The sequence below is a fragment of the Oreochromis aureus genome, linkage group 2 (genome assembly GCF_013358895.1).
Source record: "Oreochromis aureus strain Israel breed Guangdong linkage group 2, ZZ_aureus, whole genome shotgun sequence".
Classification (NCBI taxonomy): domain Eukaryota; kingdom Metazoa; phylum Chordata; class Actinopteri; order Cichliformes; family Cichlidae; genus Oreochromis; species Oreochromis aureus.
Genome location: NC_052943.1, coordinates 28,673,706 through 28,693,053, shown reverse-complemented (window position 1 = coordinate 28,693,053; position 19,348 = coordinate 28,673,706). Strand labels below are relative to the sequence as shown.

The window sequence follows — 19,348 nt, the reverse complement described above, 5'->3', positions numbered from 1 at the left end:
CTACCCATTCATTGTACCCATGTTACAGTTAGGTCCAAACGTTTCTGGACGGCGACATGTTAACGTACTTCGGTTTTCTAAACACTCCCTGATTTCAGAGGCTTGTAGTTTGGACGAAAATCTTAAAGTCTAGAAATATGTCACCGTCCCAAAACCTAAGGACCTAAATGTGACACCAATGTTCTTTATGAAAATGACCACAACAAACGTGTTAGTTTGCATTCACATTTACATCATTTTGTTCATTATCATCCTAAAAGACACGACTCCCACATCATGGAGCATCACAGGTTATCACTCAGAGCAACATCGCATTGATTTGTTGGGGAGGAGTAAACAAACCACGCCAGGAAAATATCCCCAAAGCCTAACAGAGCCAGAGGGGGTCAAAGGTGCGGGTTTTTCCTTTAATTTGTCACCAGCATATTACATGTTTTTATTCATGCACCTTTGCCTCTCTGCATTTCTCTGCCCTGATGCTTGGAGCCATATCTCTCTCTCTCCCCTCTCTCCATCTCTTTTTCCACTCCTCATTCATTCTCCACTCAGATTCAACACAGTTGTGTCGAATTATCGCTGGCAGCCGCTCTTCTTGTGGGCCGAGTGTGTGGGTGTGTGTCCGCGAGTATGCGTTAATAAGTGTGTGTTGTTAGTGTGTTGGTTTGAGAGTGTGTGTGCATGCATACTTGATAAGGACAGACTTTTATAAGCATGCACAATGCAGCCTCACACACTCTTATCTCCCACAGAGGGAGGTAATGAGGATCTCTCACATACACACGCACGCACACACACACAAACGCACACACACACACAAACGCTGTCTCTCTCTCTCTCAGTTATCTCCCTCTCCGTGTCTCGGCTGACAAACAGCCAGCGAGGCGTCGTGCATTCCTCCTCTCGTTGGTTTTTAATCATCTCCGAACAATGTGGCCCAGTGAATGTGCCTCCTCCTCTTCCTCTATCACCTCCTGCAGGAGGACAAGCAGCAGGGAGAGGAAGAGGAGGAGACCCAGGCTTCTTATCAGCCTGAACCCACAGCTGGCCTCCTCTTGCTCCTTTTCCTCGCTCCTCGATGTCCTCCATCCTCTTCTCTTCCGCCTCCTCGTTTCTGTTTCTCCTCTTTATACGCCTCAACCCGAACCCTGCACAATTATTTTATGGAAAACGTAAAAATATATGCTGCTTGCTCTTTATCTCCATGAATAGCTATCAAAGCAATCATCTCTTTGTTTCTTTTGTTACTTTTTTCCTGACAGTGAAGTCTTGCATACGGCCTCAGTGGTGCTGCACTCTGCAATGGTAATGAAGGTCAGTTATTATGGATTCAAGGAAAAATGGTTCATCATGCCCTCTTGTTTAAAATAAAAGTGCATGCGTGCATTTTGCCTGCAGATGATTGAATAGTCTTCAGTGGACAAATTATTAGAAACTTCCATCAAAGTGCAGCATTAACAGTTTGCTGTGGAGGAAAGAGGCTGTGATGAGCTATCTTTCCTTGAATTCTTAATTACTGACCTTCATCGCTGCTGCAGTACATTCATGGAACGCACTCGTGTCCTTTATATATGTTTCAGGATTAAAAAAACAGAATAATGCCAGCATTTAGTGGAGGCCAGTGTGTCAACAACAATATATAAGTAATAATAATACATCAGAGATTAAGTGCATATACAAGGGAGTTATAGCGACCATCATTCATGCCGACTGCATCTTTTAGTTGTCTGAAGATGTTTAAATGTTAAAGTTACTCACAGGAATTAATCAATCATTCTTATCTTAACGTGTTAGGGTGCTAAATCACATTGATACACAGTTCATGCAAACTTCGAACATGTCAAAATTTTCATCACTTCTGTGATTTGTGTCATCATCAAAATCACCGAATAAAAACCTTAAAAATGCCATTTCTTAAAGATGTCTGAGACTTCAGGGCTTCCTGTTGGAAGTTTTACAGAAATGCGACAGACTCTGACCCTATTCCCGCATTTATCTCCATTAATATCAGCATTGCTGATATAAATGCTTCTATTTTATGCTGTTGGTGTGTAAATAAATATATCTGAAATAATTCATTGGGCTGTTTTGACCAGCATCTCTCAGTAACTTTAATGAGGGAGATTTGGGAGGCATTATTTTGCTTAGCTTGGAGGATTTCTCGACTAGATCAGTGTGATGATTGATTTTAACTCTCGACTGCTAGTCTGAGGTCTTTGTGGGTCCAGTCTGTTCGTAGCAAACATTCATTCAGTGTGTTTGGCTCAAATTATTCATGAGCTTGTTGTCCACCACTCCGATGCTCCCTCTGAGACTTCTTTCTTGCCTTGAATATTATTTTATGCGTGGCTTAATCTCCCCTAAAAACTCATAAGTCTTGAAAATCAGTAATTCTGTGTTTTGAACACCAACAGTCTGCAGTGGAGGCCCACTGCCTCTCAGGGTTAAGAGTAGACTGAAAATAGGGCAGCAGGAGAAACAAAAGGGATGGAGGTCCAAGATGGCGGCAGGTGGCGTGGTAGAGGCTGATGTGGATGTTGGTTGGTCTTTAGATTCCTCCCCTCTGATCTGCTCCACTTTCTCGTGGTGCGACCTGCTGAGATGGCATTTCTATTTCCGGCAAACAAACAAGCACACAAGCGAAAAAACAAAAAGGACAAAAAAAAAAGGAACAAAGCGAGTGTGGTGGAGGTGACGGGCAGAAAAGGATCTGATCCACTTCATTCTCCTCTGTTTACACGTAGATGTGATTCATTTCCAAATTCTCACACAGCAAACAGAAGGAAACAGTTTTAATAAAACGCCCGACTTTGTTCTGCAGCTTTTTTAGACATACCCGTTTGACGCTGTAGGGTCTCAGGTAGGAGTTGAGACAGGGAAAAAATGACTGAAGAGCACTTATGAAATAAAAACTAAATAATAAGTTCTATCAGCCAGACAGATCGCGTATTCTTTATATCAGAGCCCACAAAAACATTTTCCAAAACTGTGATGTCGCTCCAACACTTCAGGCAGCCAGTCCCAGGATGTAACAGGTGTTTTTCACAAAACTCATTTCCATGTAAAGTAAGTCCCGACTAAAAGAGAGGAATGAAACATTGGTGATGTGTATTTATCTGTAACTTGCACATCTGAAATATTCTTCACACTGATCTGAAGTGTTGCTGTTTGTGCAGAAATTGTTCATGTTCTTTTGAGTCATGTAAATACCCTGGATTTGGCCTCTACATGCTTAGACACAGCACTGGTTCATCCCTTAGCTGCCTTTTTTTTTATCCTGGAGTGATTCGCAGGTCAGTGTTAAGTAAGTGTTACGTTAAGAAACAAGAAAGTAATCCCTCTGAAAATGGATTGGACTGAAAATGGTTGACAGAAAACCTGGAGAACTACCGCTCAAGACCACTTTAGAAGACTTCCATGAAAGTTTGGCTCTTTGGAAGCAAAACATAAAGACGTGATGGGTGGCGCAAGACAGTACTGTATATACACGATCCTCGGCTGAAATCAGTTAAATCAGTGCTTTTGCTGATGTTATTGTTGTTTTAAGAGTTTACTCTATAGCTAACACATCCCAGTTATAATCGTTAGGGTATTTGGAGTCTAATAAAATGTAGCTCAGCCCCCAAACTGGGCTATGGGATAGGTTAGAGCAGCGGTCCCCAACCTTTTTTGCGGCATGGACCAGTTTATGTCCGACCAGTTTACGGCCTTTAAGGTGTTGCGGATAAATACAACAAAATAAAACCAGTACCGATACCAAAAAAAAGAAGATTTATTCATAACACATGGGAGAAGACCCAGGGAAACCGAGTTAACGATAAAAACGATAAAAAAATAAAGCTAAAAACGATAAAAACCCTGAAAACCATCAATTTTACATCCGAGCCTCAACTCTCGCGGCCCGGAACCAAACGACTCGTGGACCGGTACCGGTCCGTGGCCCAGGGGTTGGGGACCGCTGGGTTTGAGAAAAGTTTTGTCTTGTGAGTGATGTCGGTACGATTGGTATTTCAGATGGGAATAAAAGAACCCCTCAAGACCTATTTAAGTCTATATTACTCAAGTCAGAGTGACATCAACATAAGATTAGAAGATTATTTTTATTCTCTGGGTTCATGCCACCATCATGAAAACCCAAAAATCAAATAATCTCATCTCATAGGAAGTCTTTCTTGTGGCAGGGTGAATAAGACTGAGAAGATGCAGAGAAACCAAAAATGGATATGGTGATATTTTTAGGTAGAATTTGGCTTTACAAATAGCCGCCTCACTGAGCTCCAGCATTTCAGGGATTATATTGGGAAAAAAGACAGCCAGTGTGACTGTACAGATCTGCAGCGAGTCCGGTTATTACTGAGTATTTGAATGTGTTTACCTGGAGAGGAGCCTGTCGCCTGAAGCACCGGGGATCTGGGGCTTTTGATGCCTTGACAGCACACTGTGGCCACACAGTTTAAAGGACAGCTCCACCGCGGGTTGAGTTTTGAACATTTTCCATCATTCTGACATTAATTCAGCCGCTTTTACCTGCCTGCTGAACAATTACACACATTTTTAAATCCTTCTAGTGGAGCCACTCATACTATTTAGAATTCAAACAGCAGAGAAAGTGGCCGGTGAGCTAAAGTCTCTCAACTAAGACGGAAATAAAAAGTGCGTTTGGCAAGATTAAGATGCAGTCTGATTGCCACTTGGTTACTGGTTTGAAACTGGAAGGGAGGACAGTTTGTCAGGCTAAAGCAAGGCAGTGAACCTGTCAGCATCTGCAAGGGGGAAAAAAGGCTGCTTAAAAAAGTTGAGATAAAGGTTTTAAAAAAACTGTTTCTGCGTGATGAGCATGGATCTGCTGGTTTTACTGGTTCAGGGTCCTGATAGGGGCCAGTTGCCATGGTGACAGAGTATGTGCCAAGCCAGGGATGTTGCTTTTTATCAGCCTGGGCTGGTCAGGTGCGTGTGATTGAAATGTTTGACCGTGCATTGTGTGCCTTTTTGAATTAGGACAGTTTGTTTGGCAGCACTCGGTGTATTTGCACAACGTGTGTTTGTGTGTGAGCGGTGGCAAGCGTCCCCACAGCGCTATAGGGAGGCTAATTGTATTTTAATTACAAAACCATCAAACGCACAAGTCAGACAGTTACCTTCCACCCCCAGAAAACACACAGTAAATGGAGCAGTTAAGTGTGTGTTCAGCCTGCTGCTTTTATTAATACTGATGTCTCATTACAGACGCCAGTCAGTGGAAGGAAACTTGAGGACGCGCGAGTAGAAAATGCACAACAAAGCAAACGAAACCATTTATTTTATTTAGGTTTAATAATGTGCAGAATGAAACGTATTCCTCATATTTTAAATAATCAGTCTTGTATACTTGCAGCCTATATTTTAATAAGATTTTTGTAGCATCCTGATTCTTTCAGTATTTTATATTTCTTCAGAGGTTGACTTGGGTCTGTGCCCTGCTCCTGTACATCTCTCTATTCCATCTGCCTTTTCTGTAGATGAATCCAGGAGCCGGTTTATTTGCTGCACTCACTGCACTGCCACCTTAACTGCGATGGCCAAAAAAGAACTGGACACATTTTCACCGAGCGTGAAAGCAGAGATGTTTGAGTTAATGGCAGTCGGTCTGTGAGAATCTCAAAGTTATTCACTGGAAAAGCACTTGTCTGAAATTGCTTCTGACTTTGGCTTTTGTGGAGAAATGATGTGAACGTAGCCTTTTAGCAACATTCACAGTCTGGACCGAGTGTTGTGTGGTGGAATTACATTCGGTGATTTTATTGCACATTCTAGAAATTACTTGCTAGTTTGTTATTTCAATAATAAAAGAGAATTACTTTCTTCTGCATTGTTGTCAGAAAAAATAAACCATTTAGTAGAAACTGAGAACTTTGGCGCGGTGGAGCAGCTGATAGCAGCACAGAACAGAAAAGACAGATATGAAAAAGTTCATATCTGTTAAAACCTTTATTGACTGCGGCGTCTGAATTTATGTGACGTTACTGAGTGCAATAAACTGGAAGCAGTTTAATCTCATCAATTGTTCTTTGTTAAAAGGCCAGTTTAGCTTAACGCTAAAGCATTTGCAGCTAAAATGTGATGAGATGAAAGTTGATGAGTGTGAGGTGCAGAATCAAAGTGGAACCTGAAGTGAGAATAGAGCAAATGACTGTTTTAAGGTTATTTTTACAGTCCAGCTTCCATTTGATGTCTCTAATCATTTAAGCTGCATCAGATCAAACAGATAAACAACAATAACTCGGAGTGATTCACCTTAAATGTTTCAGAAACAAAACTAACCCTGTCGCTTTCCCTCTGTCATCCAATCACAGCTGCCCCACCGTCGAGTGACCTTCTCTACGGCCAATCAGGCGCAGGATCTGCAGGACGCATCCCAGCACAGCTATTACGACAGCGGCTTGGAGGAGTCGGAGACCCCCAGCTCCAAGTCATCGTCGGGGCCGCGGATCGGGCCTCTGGCTCTGCCGGAGGACCACTACGAGCGGACCACACCTGACGGCAGCATCGGCGAGATGGAGCACCCGGAGAACGGTAAGACCAGGTGGAGTTTCCCCTCCCTCTACTCCTCTTTTCACCTCCTCCATCCATCCATTAACCCAGAGGGAAGCAGAGGCACATTTGCACACATATATATACACACAGGCGCACGCCTAAAAGCATATCAGCACCGCTGGGTTTCACACACATTATAACTGTTTTCATTACACACACCTCGCTTGCCCTGTGTGTCAAAACGCGGCATGTCAGCAGGAATGTTAACGGCGAATATATTTAATCAAATTCCCACAATTCCCTGCGCTGCGCATACCTTCGTTAAAGAGGTGTGTGACCTCACAGCAGCAAAACACAATCAATATGCAACATAATCAAGTCCCACGGCTTAACGAATTAACATCCCAATTATGTAAATCATACCGAGTCCAACCCTCTATCAGCTGCATTTATAGATCCGCAGAGGGAGGCTAACAGGGAATAGCTAACACAATACTCTGCTCTCTGACTTCACTAGTTAGCATATTGTCAACCTGTCATCATGTTAGCATGTTGATTTTTCTTTTTATATACATATATATGTCGTCCCTTGTTTATCTTTTACAGAAAACCAGCTCTGAATATCTTTATAGTCCTCACAGGTTGTGAGTGTATCAGTCTGAGCCTGTTAGCTGTAGACTGTTTACTGAAGCTAACGATGTTAGCGTTCCTCCAGCTGAACACCATGTGCTGTAGTGTTTTTATCTTAACTTGTAAAGCACGATGAAATATTTAAACTGATAAATAAGGGGATCATACTATTCTACATAATGGTAAGCATATTACAAAATCACAAAATTCGAATAACATCAGGTATTAAAAAGTAACACTGGATGGATTATGTTAACTTGTAATATGCTAACAGCTGAGTGTAAACTTGGCACATTGTGATCCACATTATTACCACAGCATCACTGTGTTGACTGTAAGATTTGTACCTTTGACACAGAAACTCTAAACAGAGCTATAAAAATAACTTGATAATACTGACAGGTGGAAACAAACGAAGCAGCATTCATATGTTGTCTCAACTGATCTACTTCCACACTTACACTCGTTATTTTTAGTGCACGAGTGTGTTCGCATTACTGACTGCAACTACACGGAGTGCTTTTTGTGACGGAGAACTCTGAACCGTCAAAGCGCCAGCCGAGTGTGAAGCACTTACCTAGCATGGTCACATCTCAGTTGTGTGGGAGACAGGGAGGGAGGATGCATCATCACCACCTGCTGTTATTCTACTGCTAGCTGGCTAAAAATTGCAGATTTAGCACTGTGCATGTGTTAAACTGTTGTAAAATTCAGTATTACAACTTCCAAGCATTATAGAAATAGCAGCAGCTTGCACGTCAGTCACAGTCCTACACAGCAAATTCAGGTAAGTGCATCACTTGACAGTAGTTGGTGTAAAGTGTTGTAACTTTCAGGTCTGAAAAATGAAGGCACTTTCTGTGCAGTGGGCATCAGGGGATGGTATCTGTGCTTGCAAAAGACTTCCAGTCCATAGACCAGTTTGAGGGGTGTATGGGCCCTCGGCCCTGACCTTATTAGATACTTTCTTGTCTTTACTTTTCCTCATTTCGGATCATATTTAATAAAACAATTAGTCCATTTAATAAATTTAGATAATTCCATGTCCCAGAATTGAGGATTATCCAGGCTATGCATGTTCAATATGGAACTCATGCTCATTGGCTTTATGCTTAAACCAATGGGTGGCATCACAGTGGTCCATCCAAACATCAACTCTTGCAAGCAGTTAGTTAAGGCGCTACCTTGATACTGATGACTGTAAACAGACTTGATGTGCCCTGTTAGCACTAAATGCTAAATAGTTCCCAATGTCAGCCTCTTTTAGCTTGTATTACCATGATGTTAGCACATTGACTCATCTCAGATTTATATATAAATCATGTGTTGCTTTATTTTTTTTCCCATAATACTTCAAGTTTGTATGTGGGTACTAATATCTTTATGTTCAAGGAAACCTGAGAGTTTTTCTTTTTCAAAATGTTCTAATTTATTTAATTATTTGACTTGTAAACCATCATAAATTCAAATGATGTATATTTTACGTGTACTAGTGATGTTAGCTTCAGCTGTAGCCGGTCATTATGCCAGTTGTGAACCCATTAACCACGACTTTCTGAACATGCTGAATGAGTCTTTTATGCTTTAACTGTGTTATAATCCAGCAACAAGCAGTGGCAGTGCTCATAACATGGCAGCTAGCCATAGTAGGCAATAAAAATCAACACAATTGTTAATCAATCCTCCTGGACCTATTAGAGCACCACACTTCGCCGTGTTTGATACATGCTGAGGGACAAATTACCGGTCAGACACTGGCCAAAGCGATAAATGGTGAGCAGAAAAATTAAAGGAGGATGGAAAAAGTGACTTCATGTTTGGATGAGCTGATTCTGACTTCACCTGCAGGCCGAGGGTGATTATTCTCATTAGATTTGTACAATACTGTATTTTGGGTGCAGCTGCTTTAGTATGGCCATAAAACCAGTCATTTACATAAAATTATGCACATTTACTATCCACAGCCCTGTGTTTCTACTGTATATTGGAAAAATCTCATTTAGGTTCAATAACATAAACCAATCCATGCATTAAAAAATAGAAAGATTCAAGGAGAAAAACTTGTTTATCCATATGAAGTAAAAAATGCCAAAAGATTAAATAGAATAACATCATTCTGAGGTTTTCCTGAGAAATAATTACACATCTTTGCTGCTGAGAATCTAATTCCCATCTGATTTTTGCTCCGTGCTTCAGTCCTGTATTTCACTGAGATCGTGATACACAGTAACTGTTGGTTTTTAGTGTTTAAAGCCCAGTTTCCCTCAGGTATAAATAAAGTACTTCATTTTATAGACCCAAATTATTCATTAGTCACACATTTAAACACACCACCATCTTTTTTTTTTTTTAAACTTATGTCACCGTTCATTGTTCTGCTCGGGCTCTTAACGCCTCGTTAACACTTGTGCCAATTAAGCTAACTCAGGTGAAATGTTTGAAACTGGCAAGGAATAAAAAGCGGGGAGAGAGAGAGGAGGGGGGGAGAGTGAGGTTCAGTTTAAATGCCATCCCCGTCTGCTTTTGTGAGGGCGAGAAGACCAACTCTGGCTCTTTCTCTCGCTCAACCCACAGGTCGTACATATACCATCTGTAAACACAATTATTCACAGCTGCTTGCACGCCCACAGGCTACTGCCACCCAGTGTGTGTGTGTGTGTGTGTGTGTGTGTGTGTGTGTGTGTGAGAGAGAGAGAGATAGCGATAGAGAGCAGGAGAGTGTGTAAGTGGCTCTGTATCTGCTCGTACACAGAGGAATGAGGTCAGGGCGATGTTGTGTGTGAGTTGCAGTGTGCGAGGGGATGATGGTGTTGTACAATCTTCCACTTTGATGGTCAAACATGTTTTAGCTGCAGGTATTTTCCCGAGGAAGTGTGTCTGAGTGTGTGCGCTGCTCTAGCAGAGAGGCCAACAGATTACAGAGGATTAACACACCACTACAGATACACTTTACTCTCGCTCTCTTTCTCTCAGCCCAATTCTAAAACTTCAGCCTCCGTTGCTACGATAAGCCGAGCTCCATACTGATCATTTATTTGAACAAAATCCTTCTTTTTTTCTTATCTTTCCATCTGTGAGTAGATCATCCCCTCGCTCGGCTTTGTCCAGCAAATCTCCGTTCAAAATTCCAGCGATTTTTGTCTGCGGGAATTAGCGCACCACAGATTCAAAACGCAGACTCTGTATATCATATGCAGCTGGACATAATTAAAGTTCAACATTAAATAGATAATCAAGCAATAATTAGACCAACTGGCAGCACGTGTTTTCCAGATTAGGTTTTTGAGGAAGTGACTGAGCATTAGCGCCGGGCCGTACACTTTGTTCTGTGTCCTTAGCAGGCTGTTTAGATGTGTCCTGGCGTTTTCCTGCAGACTCTATCGATCAGTCAGCTGTGTGGCTGATTGCTGATCGGTCACATCTCAAGTGCTTCAGACAGATTGATGGAAAGCTGGAGGAAGCGGCTGTCTGCTCTCAAACAAGTTTTCTTTTCAGTGTTTTGTATCGTTTGATTACAGTTCTTTCACCCTTGTTAGTTAAATGTCTCTTGTGCTTATACAAATACATTGCTCTTATAGCAGATTACAGAAACATCAAACATATCCTCTGTCTGTATGAAATAAGTTGAATTCAAGCATGGATTCTGCATAGAAGCATCGCTCCACAGCACATAGTAAAGAGTGGCTCTTACATCACACATGGCTCTGAGGGATTGCAGCTTGTCCTTAATGCATCTTGGTTCCTTTTCCTCTTGTCTTTGTAGATGGATTATCCACATATAGTAATATAATCTGGACTTAATCCGCATATAAACTGGATACTCATGACATATGACACTGTTCATCCAGAACTGGGCTCACAGTAGACCATCTGTTCCCTGCGAGCTGTGGTCATTCTACACCAGAACGTTAACCTCTAACATCCCAGAGGTCACTGGTGACACATCATGTTCAAGTATGTCATGCACAACGGGCCACAGTAAACATGGGTCAGTAACAGTTCACTGAACTTGGAAGGCAGAGCCTTCAGATTTCAGGCCCCTCTTCTGTGGAACCAGCTCCCAGCTTGGATTCGGGAAACAGACACTATCTCTACTTTTAAGATTAGGCTTCAAACTTTCCTTTTTGCTAAAGCATATAGTTAGGGCTGGACCAGGTGACCCTGAATCCTCCCTTAGCTATGCTGCAATAGACGTAGGCTGCTTACCATGATGCACCGAGTGTTTCTTCTTCACTCCCCTTTTTATACACCTATTAGCTTTTAATTATTAGTTATTATTCATCTCTGGGTCACGGCAGATAGCCGCCCCTCCCCGAGCCTGGTTCTGCTGGAGGTTTCTTCCTGTTAAAAGGGGAGTTTTTCCTTCCCATTGTTGCCAAATGCTTGCTCATAGGGTGTTGTTTGGGTTTTCTCTGTATTATTTTAGGGTCTTTACCTTGCAGTATAAATCGTCTTGAGGCAACAGTTACTTGGCGCTATATAAATAAAATTGAATAGAACTTAAAATATTAAAGACGCTGTCTTTGACATGGTCTCTGACTGATGTTGCTGTTTGGAAGAAGGTTAAAATGTTTTATGCATAGAAATGTAAGTATAGTGGTTTGTTTAAGCTCAACCTCGTACACGCTCAGTACGTTTCACTGTTTTTATCTGCATTTTTTTCCATTTATCATCAAATTGGAAAAAGAAAAAAACATGTCTTTCTTGGTTTCTCTGCTTATCTGATTTAAAACACATACAGAGCTCTTTTTTAATGTAGTTGAATCATCTTTAAATGTCTTTAATCATCATTGATTTTTCTCGATGAGCTTGTAAATGGCAGCTGAAGAAAAGTCAAAAAAGACCAAAAGCACCAAGAGGCAGACTTGACAGAATACTGCCTGAAGTCTTTTAATAGTGTTGCAGGACCATGATAAAAATAATTTTCGACTCGTTATCACCACAAGCGATAAGTAAGCAAGTACCTCATCCTATCACACTTGCCCTGCCTCTTTCCTGCTGTGACCAAACAGCCCCACAGACAACACAAACATGCTTTCAAACAGACTGTGGTTTGTTCTGCAGAGCTGAGAGCAGAAACGCTGCCCGATGTGGTGAGATCTCAATCATTTCAGTCCTCCTCTTCCTCTTTAATCCTGCTCTCCGTCCTGTAAATGGTCAGATAATGGATGTTAATTCCATCAGGCCGTCTTTGCTCTGCTAATGCACCCACTTCCTATGTGTGATGGACGGATGGAAAGAGGAGAAAAAGCAAACTGAGTGAAAAGCAGAGGGGAAGGGAAGGGGGTGCAGTTTGTGGGATTTGATTGCATGTATGTGTTTGTGGTGAGAAGTGGAGAGCGAGAGAGAGAGCGGAGGTAAGAGATAAAAAGGTGGAGATAGAGGAAAGAAAGGCATAAAAAAAAGCTGAGGAAAAAAGTACAAAGTGAGAGCGAGACGGAGAGAGAGGAATCTGCTGCCTGACACTGATATTGCCGGATAAAAAGGTGATTTATGAAGTGTGTGTGTGGTGCATTCATCTCTCTAGATGAAACCACATGCAAACATTCTGTATTTGGGTACTTACACAGACACACACACACACACACAACCTCTTTAGCTGCTGATTGCATCAGTCTGAGAGCTGTAGTAATCGCTGCACAACACACACTCACACACGAGAGAGAGCGAATGTTAGCGAGGTTTTCTATCTTGGCTCTTAATCAGCCACCAGTTTGATTTCCAGATAAAACAGTGAAAACACAGAAAATGTTCAGTTTGCAGGGTGACTTCAGCTGCTCCGCTTCACTTCTGTTAACACACGTGTTATGAGTTAGATCAGTCTGAGCTCACGGGGAGAGATCATTTCTATAAAAATATGGGAATCTCCTCATGGGGTATGGGCACAAAGCACCAACACGCGGTGTGCACCGGCGTGTTTAGCCGAGTTAAACATGCCAAAGTCAGACTTCTGCTCAAGCTTCATTTATTATTTCAATTCCAGTAATATATGCAAACCTGAACAGATTGGTGAGTAATCTGCAGGAGTGTTTGCAAACTGTTGCTGTTTCCTCTTCCTTTTTTTGTGTGTGAACACACACAGAAATGACTTAAAACCAGATAATAAAAGTCAGATCTTGACGTTTGGCTGTTTGCAACTGTTGAACTGGTTGCAGAGTGCATCTTAGATCAGATGACACTTTAAGGTCACTCTGATAAAAGGGTAAAAAGGACAACACAGTCTTGTAAACCTCTGTGGACGATTTGTGCATCTTACACCAAATCAAACTTTGATAAACCTAAACTGTGTGCTCCTGCAGCAGTGATACTCTAAGTAAATAAGCGTTTTTAAATGTGAGAAAAACCAGTGATGATTTAGTTTGGCGCTGACATTAAGTGCTTTACCGTAAATGATAAAACAGACAGAAGAAATTGGAAAACTAATTAGCAAAACACCAAATGCAGAAGACCGAGTCCTCACAGCGTTACACAACATACAGTATTTGCTGTCAGCATTGTTGTAGCACTGCTTACTCGTCTGTACTTTGTTATTTATTTATGAAGCATGTTTTTGCACACATCGTTTACACCTTTGAAAGTCTTAACAAATCTTTAACACTGAACAAAAACCCTGATATTACCTGTCAGTTTTAGTTTTGCATATTCTTCTGTGTACCAAATGGATTTAATGGATTTTCTTTCTAAAACAGCTTTTAAAGCAATCACAGAGTGACTAAGTGTGATTTGGCAAAAAGAAGATTTAAGAAAAGTATCCTTAATGTAAAATTGATAAAATAGTTTAGATTTAAAGAAATGGAGGTGAGTAGAAGAGTTCATGTGTTCGCCTCAGTGAAGCTTATCGCCTCCATTTGTCTCTCCCTCCCTCCTCCTGCCCTCCTACAAGAGGCCTCTGCTCTCAGGGATCTTCATTCCCTTCTTTTCTACCCACCACCACCTCCTCCTCCTCATTCCTCCTCCTCCATCATCTCTCCAGTGGGTAATGATGAGGGGGCCAACAGTTCTGCACAAGTCTGTCAGAAACTCCCAGGACAGAACAGTAGTCTCTGGAAATGCACATTATTTTTAGTTTCTTCTCAAACTTGTGAAGTCTTTATGTCCAAAGGTCCAGAGATTTGCAGCTCAGAGCACTTCTCCAACAAAAATAAACTCTTCAGTTTAAGCTCTTTGTGAATATAAAAACGGGGAACTAGGATCACTATTTTGAAATCGACTGTAGAATTAAAGTAAAAGTAAAAAATGATAATGTAAAGAAAATAGCCACAATTAAAAAACGAGTACATGAAGTTTAAGAGACCGCTCTACAGGTTTCTTGGAGGTTTGGGTGGGTTTCTTGAGGAGGTGGCAGGATGTTTTGATTAAGGCTCAGAGGTTGAGGGGCTGGAGGGATCATGGAGTCAGGTTAAGGTTTTAGATTCAAGTGCTCACTAGAGACGCTTTAGGAGTCATTTAGGATGTCCAAGACCCATTAAAGAGGCTTCAAGGTTCAGTCATTGGACTTCTTGGATCACTCAGGAGTTTCTAAGGGTCACTGAGGTGCCATGAGCTGTGTCCTGTTCCTGTTAAACAGTGCTCTCTACTCTCTGTTCACGTAATGTTGGAAACTCTGGAAATTCCCTTGACAGAAGCACTATAATCCCAGTACCTTTTACCATGATCCATGCAAACCTCTGAGAGGTTTACATTTCACCCATAACAAGATAGAAAGTGATGTCAGTCCCTTCTGCATATCACAAAAGCCCGTAAAATACCAAAAAAGGGTACCATTGTTAAATATAGTCCAATGAAATGTCGTATGTAACTTTTCAACCAATGTAAAATTATTAATTCCCGAGCTGTGCAGGAATATTTTTAAAGAGATGAATGCTATTCTGATTATTTACATAATAATAAAATGGAAAATATCCATCATACATTGTGCTGCATTCAATTAGACTTAAAAATGGCTATTGAGGACATAAACTAATCAGAAACTATCAGCAGTATGGCCTTTTTGTCATAGTTTTGTATACAACCCGATGTATTGTTTTTAATGACAGCATTGGTCCCCTGCTGGCCATGAAAAAGAATGCAGGATGCAAGATTGCACTGGCTGCACTTTCCAGTCATGGAAGCTGTGTCCATATACATCCATACTGTTAAATAGAGGTTTTAGGACATAAGTCACTGAATCATGGAGGATGTTCCAGAACTCGTGTTCTGAGGTTTTATGGTGCTGTGGTGGGATTAATAAGAGGAGGGTTGTTTAGGGTTTAAGACATTAAGAATTCATTAAGATGGTTCGGTGGATTAGTGAGGAGGCTACGACAATCCTTCAGGAGGGGAAAAAAAGTTTTTACACAGATCATTGTGTATTTGTAGTATTGGCGTACACAACGGCAGCTCATTTACTTTTTTTAGCAACTGCTTACTTTACAAAAAACCCACTTACTGGCTAATCATAGAGATGCTGTTGTATCCACAAACACACAACTTTACTTTCTCTACATGCGCACACTCATTAACGCATGTAGTGTTACAGCACTCCATACTGAGGACAGAGACTGCACGTTCAAAGCCTTTCTGCGATGAACACGCGCACATGTACAGAGCACATATGCACAGCACACGTGCACACACACACATGCACAGCACACACACAGGCAGATCCAGAGGAGTACATAATGATGTAACAGCAGTCCATAGTTTAGAAGTGGGACACTCACTGATGAAACCATGGTCCTGAGGAGGTGTGTGTATTCATGTAGCTTCTTGAGTGTGCGTGTGTGTGTTTGTAGGTTTCTAAATGTGTGCGTGTTTGTGTGTGTATATATCTGCTCCTCATTAGCCGGTAGATAAAAGGAGTGTGTGGAGCGATAGAAGAGGTGATCCCTCCCTGTGGAACTATACCTCCCATTCTGTTTCTTGTTTGTATCGCAGAGTGTGTTTTGTGTGTGTGTGCGTGTGTGTGTGTTTGTGATGCGATGTCAAGAAGCTTTATAGTAACAGGCAGCATTCGTTGGATGCCCTCTCTTGTCCCCAGGGAGGGAGTAAGGGAGGGAGGGGGGCGGATTTATTTTTCCAGGTCTGTTGTTTATTTGAGCTTATCTGGGGTGGCCGCTGTACACTACACAAGAAGGTGTGTGTTTATGTGTGTGTGTGTTTGTGAGTGTGTGTTTGCGTTTGGCAGTAGCTGTAAATCGGAGCTCGGCCAGCATTCGACTGATGTACAACAGCAAGGATGCTGAGAGCTGCAGCACACGCACACTGTGTCCATGATTGGATTATTTTGCCGGTGTTGTAGTGAGATATAGATACTGCCTCTTTGTGCGTATGTGCTCCCACCATGTCGACTGAACCAGTACTTTTGTGCCAAATTTGGAACCGCCAGACCTCTTTGTATAGATTTCAGGGGTCGTTGGGAAGTTTTAGGGTTACTTATAAAGGTTCCAGTTGTGGTTTAAAATGTTTGAGAAGTAACTAAAAAGGTTTTGGTCGTCACTGAAAACACAGCAGGATTTTTAGGCATCATTTTAAAGATTTTAGGGGTCTTTGTGATTTCTTTTGGGAGGGGGGGGGGGCATAAAGGTTTAGGTCACTGAGAGAATTATAAATCTGGCCTTAATGCTAAAGTATGAAGAATGTTTTAGAGACTTAAAATAGCAGTTAGATGTTTGTGGGGGAAAAATGTTCCTGATATAATTTACGCTGTCAGTAGGAGTTGCTTAAAGGTTGCAGGGCTCATGTGTTTATTAAAATCCTTCAGAGGAGCTTCAGTGAATCACTCAAATGTCTCAGTGTTAACTCAAAATGTAATAAAAAGTCCCAAAGTATCACAGGTACATTTATCAATAATAAAAAAGTTATTGCTGAAGTGTTTTTAAGGGTCAACGTTACAGATGTGCACAGAGTTGCATAGAGGTTCCATAGTCCTGATTTCAGCTGTTTTCATAGGAGAAGCAAAGCTCAACAACAACTACATACCTGAGGTCACAAAGAATATCGGTTTTGTACTGAAGTTTCGGTGACCTTCCACATATTTCATATATGAATACTCTTGCTGGAAGAGCAGGTTCTGAAAGTCAGCCAGAGGCAACTGAAATCTGTCTCTTAAAGTTGTTAAAGGCACTAGAGAGGTCTGACTTATTGTGAATTACAGTTAATGTAAAGCATTTTCTGCCAAATTTAGGGTGATGTAGGTGGTTTTCTATGAAAGAGTTAGTTTGTGTTGTGGTATGGTTACACGGGTGTAATTTAAGCCTTCTTGGAGTTTCAGACGGCACATAAGCTTTTAGGAAGTACAGATCCATTTTTTAGGTATGCACAGTAAATGAGGCAGACTTTTAAAGGTTACTCAGAAGGAACTTGAGATCCTTCAAAAGGTTCCAGGTGTCACTGAGGATGGTTGTTAAGAGTGACTTAAATAGACCCAGTGGATTTACAGTATCTTTTAGGAAGAAGGAGAGAATATTGTTAACAATATCATGGCTGTCACGCCAATGTGCTTCCCTAGGAAGACTTTAAATCAGCACTGTACCATGATTAACATGCAAATGGAGGAAACAAACATTATATTCAACACTTAGTCTTAGCACCTGCAATTCATAACCACATTAATAACGCAGTTATAATGTTTAGGGTCATCTATGGAAGTAGATGACCTGTTAAATACATACAATACAACTTCAGTTATATGCAGTACAGGTACTTAAAGGTTCTGGGGTTGACAGTAACAACTACAGGGTAATTCAGAGTATATTAACAGGTGCTAACTAGATGTTACTGGGAGTAGTTTCTGGGACATTGTGGGCATTACCAGTATGACTGAAAGTTCATGTAAGACATAGAGAAGATTAGAGGATTTCAGCAAGTTTCAAATACTTCTAAAGAAGAAGAAGTTACTTGATGACTTATTTAATCAAAGTCAAAACGGTACACAAACACATACATGCATGTCTTGTGTGTGTGTTTGATATCTGTGCATAATCAGTGTTGATATTGCAACAGAACAAGCACTACTTTGTTTTCTTTAACATTTTTCTGGCAGGTTTATACATTTATGGGCACACAATAACTCTGTGCTTATCTCCCAGATAACAGTGAATACGGAGCCTTGAATGAACAATAGGCTTCTGTCTTCTGAAGGTGAACTGTTCACATTTTTCTTAAGTGTCTCTACCTCAGTTATTGGTTTATTTGCTGACATGTAACCTTTAACAAATAGTAGCTTTAGAAGCCACGTGTACTGCTATAATCATGAATATTCAGCACAGTGAACTGCTCTGTATTCTCTTCAGAGTTTGAGCTTCTTCACTCTTAAACTGCAGCTTGAATAAACTGTCAAACTGTCCTTTCTGTCAGCCCGAGTTTTCTTTATTGGCGTGAAATATAAAAGCACCTGAAATATGAAAGCCCTTCCTGCAGAGGAAAAAAAAACAAAAAACGGAGAAATGAATTCAGTTTTCAGGCGTTCGATAATGAATCATTATAGTTTTCTGTCTTCAAGAAATGTTTCTAATTACAAATTGTTGAGTTTTATTATATTTCAATGTCCGTTATTAGTTCTGTTTTTGTAGATTAGGTCATATGAAGTCCAGGTTGTTCTGACAGGTACTACTAAATGTTGCCATAATATTAAACAATATTTGAGATAATAATATCCATAATATTCAAGAAGAAATAAATGCCTAAAATGATCATTTTGATAATTTAGTTTAGACACGTTACTGAGGCTGAATAGCTCACATGTAGGTTTGAGGTTCAGACTGTTGTGGTTTTCTTACTTCTGTTGTAGATTCTTTACCTTACAAAGCAGCTTGAATTGACTGTTGTTCTAATTTGGTGCTATATAAATAAAACTGAATTGAATAGATTTCTTCTTACTTGTGTCTGAGCCATCATTTGTACACTGAACTTGAGGCCTAACCTTAGTACAGTTGCATTCCCTGTGGATTTATTTAACTATGCGGCTCTGCTGCAGCGTTTTCAGCTCTTTTGTTTTTGTGAACATTCATAGCTGCATATTTTTATCTTCATCATATAATTTCCACAGAGTAGCAGTGATATTACTGTCATATTTGCACTGAACTCGGCATCTCAGAAGCTGACACCTATGAGATTATCTCAGAGATCAAAGTCACTGCTCGACCGTCCGCTCTGAACAGGATGCGACTGCCTGCTTCAGCTCCAAGCGAGCTAAAAGCGGCTCCGCTAAAGCTGCCTCCCGCCGTGT

General features: G+C 41.0%; 1 protein-coding gene across 1 annotated transcript in view; it reads left to right on the top strand.

Moving 5' to 3' along the window:
• Positions 1–2,497: 2,497 nt before the first annotated feature.
• LOC120441320 (protocadherin-9-like) overlaps positions 2,498–19,348 on the top strand; it is a 107,357-nt gene continuing 90,506 nt past the window's right edge. The window contains exons 1-2 of the mRNA XM_039615853.1: positions 2,498–2,533; positions 6,330–6,549. Of these exons, the coding sequence (XP_039471787.1) occupies positions 2,498–2,533; positions 6,330–6,549 (256 nt within the window). The remainder of the gene's footprint in view (positions 2,534–6,329; positions 6,550–19,348) is intronic.